Raw genomic sequence first — 11,905 nt, 5'->3', positions numbered from 1 at the left:
ACCCAATATTTTTGTCAGGCTGCCTGACCCGCCCGACATTTTTGCCAGGCTGCCTCACCCGCCTGCGCCTAGAGTCTCCGCAGAGAGACCTCCTGACCCACCCAACATGTTTGCCAGGCTGCCTGACCCGTCTGCACCAAGAGGCTCTGCAGAGAGGCCTCCTGACCCACCCAACATGTTTGCCAGGCTGCCTGACCCGTCTGCACCAAGAGGCTCCGCAGAGAGGCCTCCTGACCCACCCAACATGTTTGCCAGGCTGCCTGACCCGTCTGCACCAAGAGTCTCCGCAGAGAGGCCCCCTGTCCCTACCGACATTTTTGCCAGGCTGCCTGACCAGCCTGCAACCCGGATGAGGACACCATCCCCTACAATGGGCCCGCGAAATATACGCGGGCTAAATCGCGTCGGTTTTCATGATTGGCCATCGTTTTTTTCTGCAGCGAAACGCTGCATGGGTTGTTGCGTCGTGAATGTCGTTATTGTTGATTGTCTCTCACCGTGTACATATGTTGTGTTTTTGGGGGGGGGGTAATTATATTGGGTGTTCTTATTGTTTTTGTGGTTCTTGTTGTTTTTTGTGGCACACACATCGGTTCATTGATGGCGGGGTTTTTCTCTTTGTAACAGCCGGGACGGCTGAAGCTTCCGAAGGGGGGGGTGATGTAGTGGTGATAACTACTCGCTGTTCGTGAGCGGATCGTAAAACAAGGTTTTCCCGCTCAATCAACCGGTCAGGGTCAAATGGGGTGAGGTAGGATCCAAACGCCAGATTGGGAAGGACCAATCAGAGGGTTCCACAAGGTGGCCGGGGATTGGACAACCCGGCCACGAACAGGTATAAAAGCCAGAGCGCTGAGAGCTCTTGGGCAGTTCTGCTACACGAAGACCCAAGTCGGCCGAAGACATCTAGGACCCTGGACCAAGCCCTCCAGCCCTTATCAGGGCTAGGGCTCAGTGTAACCAGTGGTCGGGGAGAGATCCCCTAGGTCCAGCCAGAGGACGCTGGGATAGCAGGGAGATTAGAGAGCTGTGCAAGGTCCGGAGGCTGTATCTCCTCACGGTAATGGGTGAGGGGACCATATACCTCTTTGTGTGATAGGGACTGTGTATTAAGACAATAAATAGTGTGTGCCATAAAGAAGTTTAGAAGTCAGTCCTTAATAACACTACAATAGTAATGATGATGGTGGTTGACAGTGATGGCGGTGATGGTGATAGTGATGGTGATGATGATATTGGTGATGCTGTTGGTAATGATGATAGCGATGATGATGGTGGTACTGATGACTATGGTGATTATGATGGTGGTGATAATGATGCTGTTGGTGATGGTAATGATGGTGAATCGCAGGGATGAGCAGGCGTGGTGACGCGAGCGCGCACTGCAGGTGAAGAAGCGGCAACACGGATTCTGCGATTTGAACTGCACCGGCGACATCGCTCACGCACAACAACCTGAACCTAACCCTCCCCCCTCACCCTCTCTCTACCCCATGCTTCACATCCTCTCCTCACGATCTCCTCACCATTCACCATCACCCTCCACGCTCACCCGTAACCTTCCCTCACCTTCCGTTCCACCTTCCCCTCACCCTCACTTCGCCATATCCTCAACATCCCCCGTCTCCTCTGTTTCTTGGGTTCTGTCTCGGTTTCTTGGGTTTCTATCTCTCCTAATCCTCAGGATGCACGACTCAGATCCACGATCTTTAATCGATCATTCAAACACCCCACCCACATCGCAGGGTAAAGAGGCTGCGAGAATCTATGCCGAACCTCGTGGATTACCTCCATGGAGTCGGCGTGGTAAAACGCCAGGAGCCCCCCCTCCCAGTGCAGGTGAAGCCCGATTCTGCGGGGGGAGGGGACCCCCCTCACCGACAGTTCAGTCTTCACTCCACCATGAATCACTGAGAAGTTGTCGTCACGTTTCTCTAAACACCAGGACGCGTCGCTCCGTCCCAGAAACTGTGCAGCACGATCCCCTTTCCTTGGGGTCGTCCCGTACGCGACTCCAACCCGACACCACCGCGTGTCCCCCACGTCCAACTCCCAGTAGTGGTGGCCCGACGAGAAGCTCTCACGGCACAGGGCTTGTGCACAGCGATTAAATCGGTGTGGGTGATCGGGGCGACCCCAGGAGGCACCGGTTCGCGTCATCTTCCTGAGATCCGAGGAGATCTGGAGCTGGTCATGAGCTGAATTTGTGTCCAGAGTCGGTGAGCATCCGTCTGTGACAACAGCGATAACAACGTCACTACAGAACACCATCGTCACCATTATCCAGCATCACCACCATCAACAATAACATCACAAACATCACTAAGCATCCTCCCCATCAATATTATCAATGACAAAAACATATACCTCACCATCACCACCATCATCAACACAATGAACATCAACATCATTATCGCATTAAGCAACAGTACCACCTTCATTACCACCACTAGCACCATCACAAACATTCACCACTACCATCACTACCATCACCACGATCATCACCACTATCCCCATCACCACCATCTTCATCACTATCACCACCATCACAACCATCACCACCTACATTATCACTAATCTTACCATCATTACCACTGCCATCACCACTACCAACACCATGACCAAACCCATCACCATTCCCATCACTCACATTATCAGTAATATCAGCATCATTACCACCATCCTCATCACGACCACTATCACCATCATTATGACCATTTCCAGCATCAGGAACTCATTTGAGGTTGAAACTGCCTAGCATAGGCCCAGCACTGGATCACATATCTCTTGCCACTGATGTTAGCCATGGCTGGTTATCAAAGCTAGGTAACTGGGTTCGTAGTGCAGTGTGCTAACCACTATGCCAATGCTCCCCCCATGCACAAATGCACAGACATTCACAGGCACACACTCCATCTCAACATCACAATTACCTCTATCTCTTATTGCTGATTATTTACCCAAGAACACCACACTGAGTCTCATGGCTCTGTTCGGTAGGGTCCTGGAATGGGATGTGAACAAAGACTAATATCCCCTGTGTAGCCTTCACAGACTGTTGGGACAAGTGCTGTTCATGAGCGTCTATGAAGGCTGGCATGGCACACGAGGTGGGTGGCCAGCACCACGCCCGACCACCTTTGTCTCCTAGTAGCGATTCTAGATTTGAAGCTTTCGTGACTGCAAGGATTCATATTCTTAGGTTATTTCGGTAAAGTCACGTAGGTAAAAACATTAAAATTAATAAAAGTAAAATAAAATAAAAATCACGACGTTTCGGAGGCAACACAAGCTTCCGTCTTCAGGTGGAACCATCACAGCCACGACAGCTGTATCAAGTAAATGAGAGATTGCAGGAGCCACCACTCCGTTTATATAATGGTTGGAGAGGGGGGAAGGGCCAAGTACAGCACACTTTTTATTCATATGGTAAGGTGAGGCTTAAGAGGGTGAGCCTTTGTTATGGTTTGTGACAACTAAACATGGTGAACATGGTAAACATGGTAAACCTGTAATAGTTGTCTGTCAAATAATAAATAAGATTGGTCAAATAAGTGTAGTTAAATCTTTGTTGCATGGTTAATCATTGGAAAGATGTGATTAACCATGCAAAAAAGATTTAACTACACTTATTTGACCAATCTTATTTATTATTTGACAGACAATTATTACAGGTTTACCATGTTTACCATGTTCACCATGTTTAGTTGTCACAAACCATAACAAAGGCTCACCCTCTTAAGCCTCACCTTACCATATGAATAAAAAGTGTGCTGTACTTGGCCCTTCCCCCCTCTCCAACCATTATATAAACGGAGTGGTAGCTCCTGCAATCTCTCATTTACTTGATACAGCTGTCGTGGCTGTGACGGTTCCACCTGAAGACGGAAGCTTGTGTTGCCTCCGAAACGTCGTGATTTTTATTTTATTTTACTTTTATTAATTTTAATGTTTTTACCTACGTGACTTTACCGAAAAAACCTAAGAATATGAATCCTAGTGGCGAGTTTGTTTACACACCACATCAGTTTCCAGGATGTAAACAAAGATATTCCCCGTGTAGCCTTTACAGACTGATGGGTCAAATCAGGACCGTTGAAGATATGCACGACACACGAGGGGGTGGGTGGCCAGCACTACGCATGACCGCCTTTGTCTCCCTAGTGGTGATGTCTATAAAACACCAGGTAATTATTTGAGGCTGAGTCGACCTCGTGCACACACACCTGGATAATTTATTGTCAAGATGGCCCCATCACCCATGATTTACACTGAATAACTCACACAGGAGTTTGACTGCAGTTGTCTCCAGGACTTTCAGTGAGGCAATGTTCTCGTGGTTGGGAGCTGAGGGTGGAGCTGCTGTAACCCTCCCTATCCTGTGAAAGCAGAGCAGACATGGCACCTGTGTCACATAGAGCATCGTCACTCACAGGATCATCACAGCCCCATCACATGGACACTCATCAAACAAAGCATCATCACTCATCTCACAATTACAGCATCACCACACAGAATCACCACACGCAGCCTCATCACACAGCTTCACCACAGAGCCTCATCACACAGCATCACCACACAGAACTTCACCACACACAGCATGATCACACACCATCACCACACACAGTCAATGTCTCACTGCCCGCACCCCTCACTCAGTCCCATGTTGTCGTGTGTCGAGTCGTGAGTGATAGTCGTCTTTACCTGCGCGTCTCCTCCAGGTGCCCCTATGTGAGAGAGAGAGATGCGTTAATGTGAGTCTACCTCCAATCCCTTGTGATCAGTGAAATTCCCACTGCAAAACCGTGGGCGGAATATAAACCCAAAGTCTTGGCTTATGACCCATGATCACCAACACTGACTTACGAGGCAAATATTTCAGTGAGACCGGTTGATAGTCAAGGCCCACTGAGCAATATATCTCTTTTTCAGAAGCGATCTAGCCACAGATGATAGCTCAATGAAGTGGTATATCACGTGGGAATTTATAGCAGCTCAATACTCTAAACGCACGTTTCTAAATGTGGAGTGAAAAACTGGAGGACCCGGAGAAAAATGGAAAGAGACGTGAAAACTCCAAATGTATAAGGACGTCAGGGTATTGATCCAATCCCCGACCTTCGGTATACCAGGTGAGGTAGTTAACATCTCGCCACCCCTATGAGCACCAACACTGATTTGCAGAGCAACTATTTCATAGTGAGACCAGTTGATATTAATCAGTGTTGAGATTAATTTCTGTCGTCAATGCACACGTGGCAGGTCTTACAGAAGTGGTGGTGAATACACAAAAATATGTAATTAATACGCGTATGAGACCTCGTAATTATTTTAGCTTCCATAATAGGAACACTGAAGGTAGTGCATCCAAGATGAGGTCCACAAAGCAAGAAGCAGAGACGACATCGGGTCGTGAGCAGGCGCTGGTGAATTGTTGCATCGCAGCATCATGAGATGTGGCAATGGCTTGGGGAGGCCTTCATCCATCAGTGGATAGATCATGGCTGATGATAATAATGATGACCATGTACATTGTTGTTGTTGTAGGGTTTATTTAAAAATTGCAATTCCAATAACATTTAGTTTAGAATCACAATGAAACAAACTTAATGGGAATCTGTTAAAAATAGGAGAGATAATTAACTAAACTGAGAAAATATGACCTGGCGTTCCAAATGGCAGCCACTGCAGCTGCGATGCGAGTCCATGAGTAGAGCTGTGTTCTCAAGCCCAGTGGATGCGAGCTCTCATTCAGGAGCCTCCCTCTGCTGCTGCTGGAGAGAGGGCTCTGTGCCAATAGCGACACTGGAGACTCATCGCTCACCTGCAGGAACGCGAGCGAGTCCCTCTCCTGCGCTAGGGCCTGCAGGCGAGTGGCTGCTGCCTGCAGCTCGCTGATGTCGCGCTGGTAGCGAGCGATCTTCTTCTCGATCTGGGACAGCTGCTCACGCCCTTTCTGCTCCGCTTGCTCTAAAGCCGCCTTCTCCTCCGCATCCAACGCTGCTCTCGCGTGGGTGAATCTGACCGAGATTGAGGCCTTTTCAACTGTCATGGATCCCTGCAAAGAGAAATAAATACCATCTCTGTTCATTAAATGTCTGTTCCTTTGTGAAATGACATTCAGGTCGGTGTGAGCCGAGTACAACTGTGAAGGTGTCCAGACAGTGATACGAGTCTGCAGGACTGAGGCCTCCTTCTTCCTCTTTCTCTGATAACGCCACTGTGCATTTTCACTACAACACGATTCGCCTTAACTGGCGGGGGCTGTGAGGCAATGAAATCATCAAATACCATTATGAGTACATTTAGCTTCCGTGCTATTCTCATTGTGCAAGGCTATCAGGACTATGCTTTGTTTACCTTCGCATGAAGCAAAGGGAAGTCTGTAAATTGCCTTCAGCATGTAGAGCCTGAATGAAATGGGAAGGTAGGCCAGTTCCTCTTTAAATGGATGTATTGAATGTGAGAGAAAAATCACATATGTATGGATGAAGCGAGGGGTTCATGAAACCACTTGCTATACAGCCACCTGGCCACCCTAAATCCTGATGACGGATGCTTGTGTTGTGCCCGAAACTTCGTGATTTATTAAATGTTAAACCTACGTAACTTTACAGAAATAACCAAAGAGTATAGTCTGTGTGTGATCCACCAACTCTGCGACCAGATAATTGGATAAGAGGTACATACCACCTCATCTGATCACTATAGTTCGCAGTCATTGATGTGGTAAACTGTATGGTGATATGGGAATCTTGAATTTCCACCACTGATTGTGTTTCCAAACGGAGATGAAAACCACATCTTTTCTCATCCTGATTATTGATGTGTATTAACCGTTGTGCCTTGAGTCCCACAATGTGTTTAGAGCCAATGGAAGTCCACGTGAATGAATGGAGTTCTCCTCTATCACAAACCCTACTCAGAGTGGAGTCACAGGGTCACAGAGTCTGGCCCAGACACGGTACCTGCACGTCTTTGCGAGCGGCCTCCATCCGCCTCACGGACTCCTCCGCCTCCTTCCTCTTCTCCTGCACCACCCGCGTCTCCTCTCCCACTTGTTTCTGTGAGAGACATCACCAGGGGAGACTCCACTCACTCTCTGAGCGTCGCCTCTCACCCCCGCTCCACGCGAACCCTCCACAGTGACGGGGGCAGTAGCCCCGGTGCAGCGATGGAGGCTGGGGGAGCAAAGGCTGCAGGGAACAGATTTCACGAGGAGTTAAAACGTGTTCAGGGCTACCTAAGTAGTGGGTGGGGATACCTGTGTAGTGGGTGGTACTGAGTAGTGGTTGGAGCTACTTGAGCAGTGGGTGGGGCTACTTGATCATTGGGTGGGGCTAACTAAGCAGTGGGTGGGGCTACTAGAGTGGTGGGCGGGGCTACCATAATAGTGGGCGGGGCTATATGAGGACTGGATTGACAGGGCACGGGAGTGACAATGTTACTGGTAGGAATGAAGTGGACCAGCCACCAATAGATTATTTCGTCCGTCCGTCCGTCGGACCGTCCGTCCGACCGTGTAGCAATATTGCCCCCTACTGCAAACACTTGGCATGACCCTACAAAAACCTTTAGACTCAGTGAGGCTTTCCTGGCGAAACAAGTGTAACATTCCCTTAAAATTCCCTGAGATAGCTGTTAATTAAAACTTTGAAATTAAAATTTTACTCACAGCGCCCTAAAGCCTACAGCGAGGCCTAAAGCCTAGAACTACGCCTGAAACTCTCCTTTCGTATCCTACCCCCGCATGTGTGAAAGGGAGTTAATGTTTAACAATGTTACATTCCCTCATGTTTTTCAATAGAAACATTTACATTTAAAGCTTTTACATTAATAATTAAAACATTTCAATACAAAAATTAACTCACGGCGCCCTAAAGCCTCCAGCTAGGCCTAAAGCCTAGAACTAGGCCTGAAACTCTCCCTTCGTATCGTACCCCCACGTGTGTGAAAGGGGGTTAATATTTAACAATGTAACATTCCCTCATGTTTTTAAATAGAAAAATTTAAATTTAAAGCTTTAACATAAATAATTAAAACATTTAAATTAAAAATTAACTCACAGCGCCCTAAAGCCTACAGCTAGGCCTAAAGCCTAGAACTAGGCCTCAATTTATCCCTTCGTATGGTCTGATTAGGTGTAGCAACATCGCCCCCTACTGCAAACACTTGGCAGGACCCTACAAAAACCTTTTCACTCAGTGGGGCTTTCCTGGCTAAACAAGTGTAATAATACATTATGTTTATATTCTTTGGTTATTCGTTCCTACCAGCCCACCCCGCAGGGTCCTGTTATCTGCCTTGCCTGCTACAGGAGGTCGTGCGTGTGAACCCGCGCCTGATGTCTGCATATATGCAGTTTGCATGTCTCTCTCCATGGTCGCTTGGATTTTTCTCTGGGTCCTCCGGTTTTTCTGTCCACGTTTAGGAAGGTGCTTTTAGAGTATTTGGCTGCCATACATTTAGATCTGATAAGCCACTTTGTTGAGCTGTCATTTGTGGCCAGGTTGCCTCTGAAAAAAAGCTACATAGCTCAGTGAGCTTCACTTGGTAAATAAAAATTCGTTTTAGTTTAGTTTAACATGGTACAAGGAGGGGCTGCAATGTCACTGTTGAATGCCTGAGAAATTCGGTAGAGAGCATCTTGATGAAAATATAAATACGGTCACGATATACTTGGTCTGCCAAAATCACGTGACATTTCTGGAACGCCACGTCCAGTGACCCGGTAGCTGCTGTAGAGTGCGGCGCTAAACTGGCACAGACCGGCACGAGGCTACCAAGCGGTGAGCACTGCAGCTCACCCAGTCCCAGTCGTTCTACATTTCGTTTACATTTTAGTGAATGCTCCTCTCTACCACAAACCACTTTTTGTATACACCACGGTCTATGCACTCACGTCATTTTGAGAAAACATTTTACACATTGAAGTCCTTAATTTTTATAAAATATACTAAGAGCACATCTATAAATTTGTCATATAACAGGATTGATAATAACATGTGGTTGTATTATTTCTGCACTATGACCACCTCAGCATACCTGAAATGAAATCAAGGTTGTTAAAATTAGAATAAACAATGGGCAGCTTAAAGAGGAATAATATAATATTTAGTTAGATATTTTTGTTCAGTTATTACATGAAAATGATGACTTCACGCAGGAGGGGCTCCCGCTCACACACACAGACCGTCTCACCTCCCGTGTCTTGTGCTCATCCTCCAGCGTAGCCACATCGTGACCCTTGTGGTCCCCTGCGATGGTGCAGGTTGTGCAGACCAAGCTCTTGTCCTGACGGCAGAAAAACTTTATCTTCTTTCTGTGCATCTTGCAATTGCGGTCTTCAGGATTCGTGTCTGGATCCACCAGAATGTGGTCCCTGAACTTCGCGGTCTCCTGATGAGGCTTTACATGAGTCACACAGTAGGACATATCACACCTGAGGCAGGTCTTCGAGGCAGCGGTCATGCCATCGTTACAGAAGTCACACAAGACCACGGTGGCCATTTTATCTGCGGTACTGCGCTGCTCTACCAGGTTGGCGAGCGTGAAGTTCTTGTTCAGCTTGGGCCTCTGAGGGAAAGTCACTCTGCACTGTGGGCAGGAGAAGGACTCGACCACATCCCAAGCACCCTCCATGCACTCGAGGCAGAACGAGTGGCCGCAGCTGAGCGTGCAGGGGCAGCGAAAGGCGTCCAGGCAGATGGGGCAGGTCAACTCCCCTGGGGCCTCCTTACCACTGGGAGCTGCACTCGCCATGGTCCTGTGGCTTCACTCAGAGATAGGCGCTGGCTGTTGTTCAGGCAGTCGCTGGCTGTAGCTCAGGCAGGCTGGCTGTAGCACAGACAGTCAATGGCTGTAGCTCCAGCAGTATCTAGCTATAGCTCACGCAGTCTCTGGCTGTAGCTCAGGCAGTCTCTGGCGACATCTGAGGTACTAAACTAGGAACAAGCCACGTAAATGTTAGGCAGGTTAAAGTACAAACTCTTTTAGTTTGATTTGCATATCATGAGGCGCGCCCTGGAATGTGTTGACTTTTGACCAGGCAGAGACGTCTCGGTGCCAGAAGTAGCTAAATAAAGACTCAGCTCACCTTATCTCAATTTACCTCATCTCAACTAACCTATTGTCAACTCACCTTGTGTCAACTCATCTCATTCTCAACACACTTCTGTGAAGGTTGAACAATCAACAGCTACCCTCCAATTACACAAACACACGAGCCCCACCGTCACGCAGAGATGACGTAAGTTTTCCCATAACAAAGTTGAACTCACCTACCAAGCTCCAAATAATCGTGACCCTTAAAGACACGAATATCAGAACAGTTGAGCACCAACAAATCCTGGCGCGTCCTTTCCAGACAGTCCAAAAAGGACGACGGAGTTGCAGTTGAAAAAGTCCCTCCAGCCTAAGTTCCACTCTTCTTAAGTTCAGTCTCAAAGAGGTCCACAGGGTTCATGAAGTTTGTCTAAAACATTGGCCACGAATAATGAGCCTGGCTCGGTGCACCGCCAGGGACTCGCCACTCAAAGCACGTGGCCTCCATGGGCACTGCAGGTGTCCTCAACAGTCTGAAACGAAAATAACTGCTGCAGGGTTGTGATTGGGTTTCTCGCACATTTGAAGAGGAATTGGCTGAACGTCCCAAAGCAATATTTGAAAAGTGACTCATTGAGGCTTTACTTGTTGAACGACAATTTACGCAGATTTCCCTTTGCTGAAAGTGACATATACGTTATAAAAAGATGGCGACCTCGAGGGCAGTCGCGTCGCCATCCACTAGTCGAGTGGTGGCTTGAGCGCTGCCTCGGCGAGCCTCGCTGCGTCTGTCAACAGCGGTGCTCATCTCAACAACTTATTTTATATTCAGAGCACACCTTTTCTCAATGTGCTTAACATAGTTAAAAAGAAAGGATACATCATACAGTATGGATGGCAGGGACGTGTTAGAGGCTGAGGAATGGGTGACTGCGATAGGGGATACTTAGAGATTACGAAAGGGTAGGGGGAGGGAAGAGGAAGAATGTGACGGTGGGTAAACAACTCTAGCGTCACTACATGATTACCTCCACCATGGTGACCTATTTTTCAGGCCGATCGGCTCCACAATGCGGAATAAGCAACGGCATCCATGGACCAGGCTTTTAAGCGATTAAGCAAGTTTACTTCTGTGCTTAGGCCAGGTTACAGACAGTAGAGTGAGATGTGTGAAGGCCCACCAACACGGCCCCACATCCACAGAACACACAATTCAACACAGACACACGGGTCTATCTAAACCCACTCACACCTATGACCCTGTGTAATCCCAACATACACACACACGCACAATCTCATTAGTGGTGGTCGTTATGCGTTTCACCATTTCACACACATCACCAAAACCAACTCTACTGTCCACATGTACTGTAGACAGTCTGCGAACATCCCTGAATAACCGTACCACGTATTCAATCCACGGGACCGGGAAATCAGCACCGCGGTTTTAGGCATCAGTCCAAGAGGCCTACAGTGGGCTGGATCTTGAGTCCTGCCTTCTCCCTTCTGATCTTCACACCAGGCTGTGGGTCTTTGCTCGCACCCCAGGGGGAGCTGCCTTGCACTCTCAGCTCATTGCAGCTGGTGCTGCTGCTGCTCCCGCTGGTGCCGCTGCCTCCTCCACTGTGGCTGCTGCTTCTCCCGCTGGTGCTGCTTCTTTTGCTGGTGCTGCTCTAACAGTCAACCCCCTTGTATACTGGAAGGTGCCAATGGGTTTTGGCCACCTGGTCTCTAGTCACATCCAAATAATTTCAGTTTCAAATGGACCAGAAACCCGTCGAGTCAGACTATTGTACCATCATTGAACACCACTGTGAACCACGTTATATTGTATCCGTGACAACGAGATAGGGTAATGGAG

The 11,905-nt window shown here is 48.1% G+C and overlaps 1 protein-coding gene across 1 annotated transcript; it reads right to left on the bottom strand.

The window, feature by feature from the left end:
- Positions 1-1,543: 1,543 nt before the first annotated feature.
- LOC133339119 (E3 ubiquitin/ISG15 ligase TRIM25-like) lies at positions 1,544-9,910 on the bottom strand. The gene is made up of 6 exons (XM_061547246.1): positions 9,202-9,910; positions 6,969-7,064; positions 5,825-6,058; positions 4,705-4,727; positions 4,285-4,379; positions 1,544-2,231 (listed from the first exon to the last, which is right to left on the bottom strand). Exons 1-6 carry the CDS (start codon positions 9,760-9,762, stop codon positions 1,681-1,683), a joined length of 1,560 nt encoding a protein of 519 aa, XP_061403230.1. The 5' UTR covers positions 9,763-9,910; the 3' UTR covers positions 1,544-1,680.
- Between the last annotated feature and the right edge of the window lie 1,995 nt (positions 9,911-11,905).

The sequence above is a fragment of the Lethenteron reissneri genome, unplaced genomic scaffold, assembly GCF_015708825.2.
Source record: "Lethenteron reissneri isolate LAM-NWPU_2019-01 unplaced genomic scaffold, ASM1570882v1 scaffold_1640, whole genome shotgun sequence".
Taxonomy (NCBI): domain Eukaryota; kingdom Metazoa; phylum Chordata; class Hyperoartia; order Petromyzontiformes; family Petromyzontidae; genus Lethenteron; species Lethenteron reissneri.
This window is presented reverse-complemented; position numbering and strand designations above follow the sequence as displayed.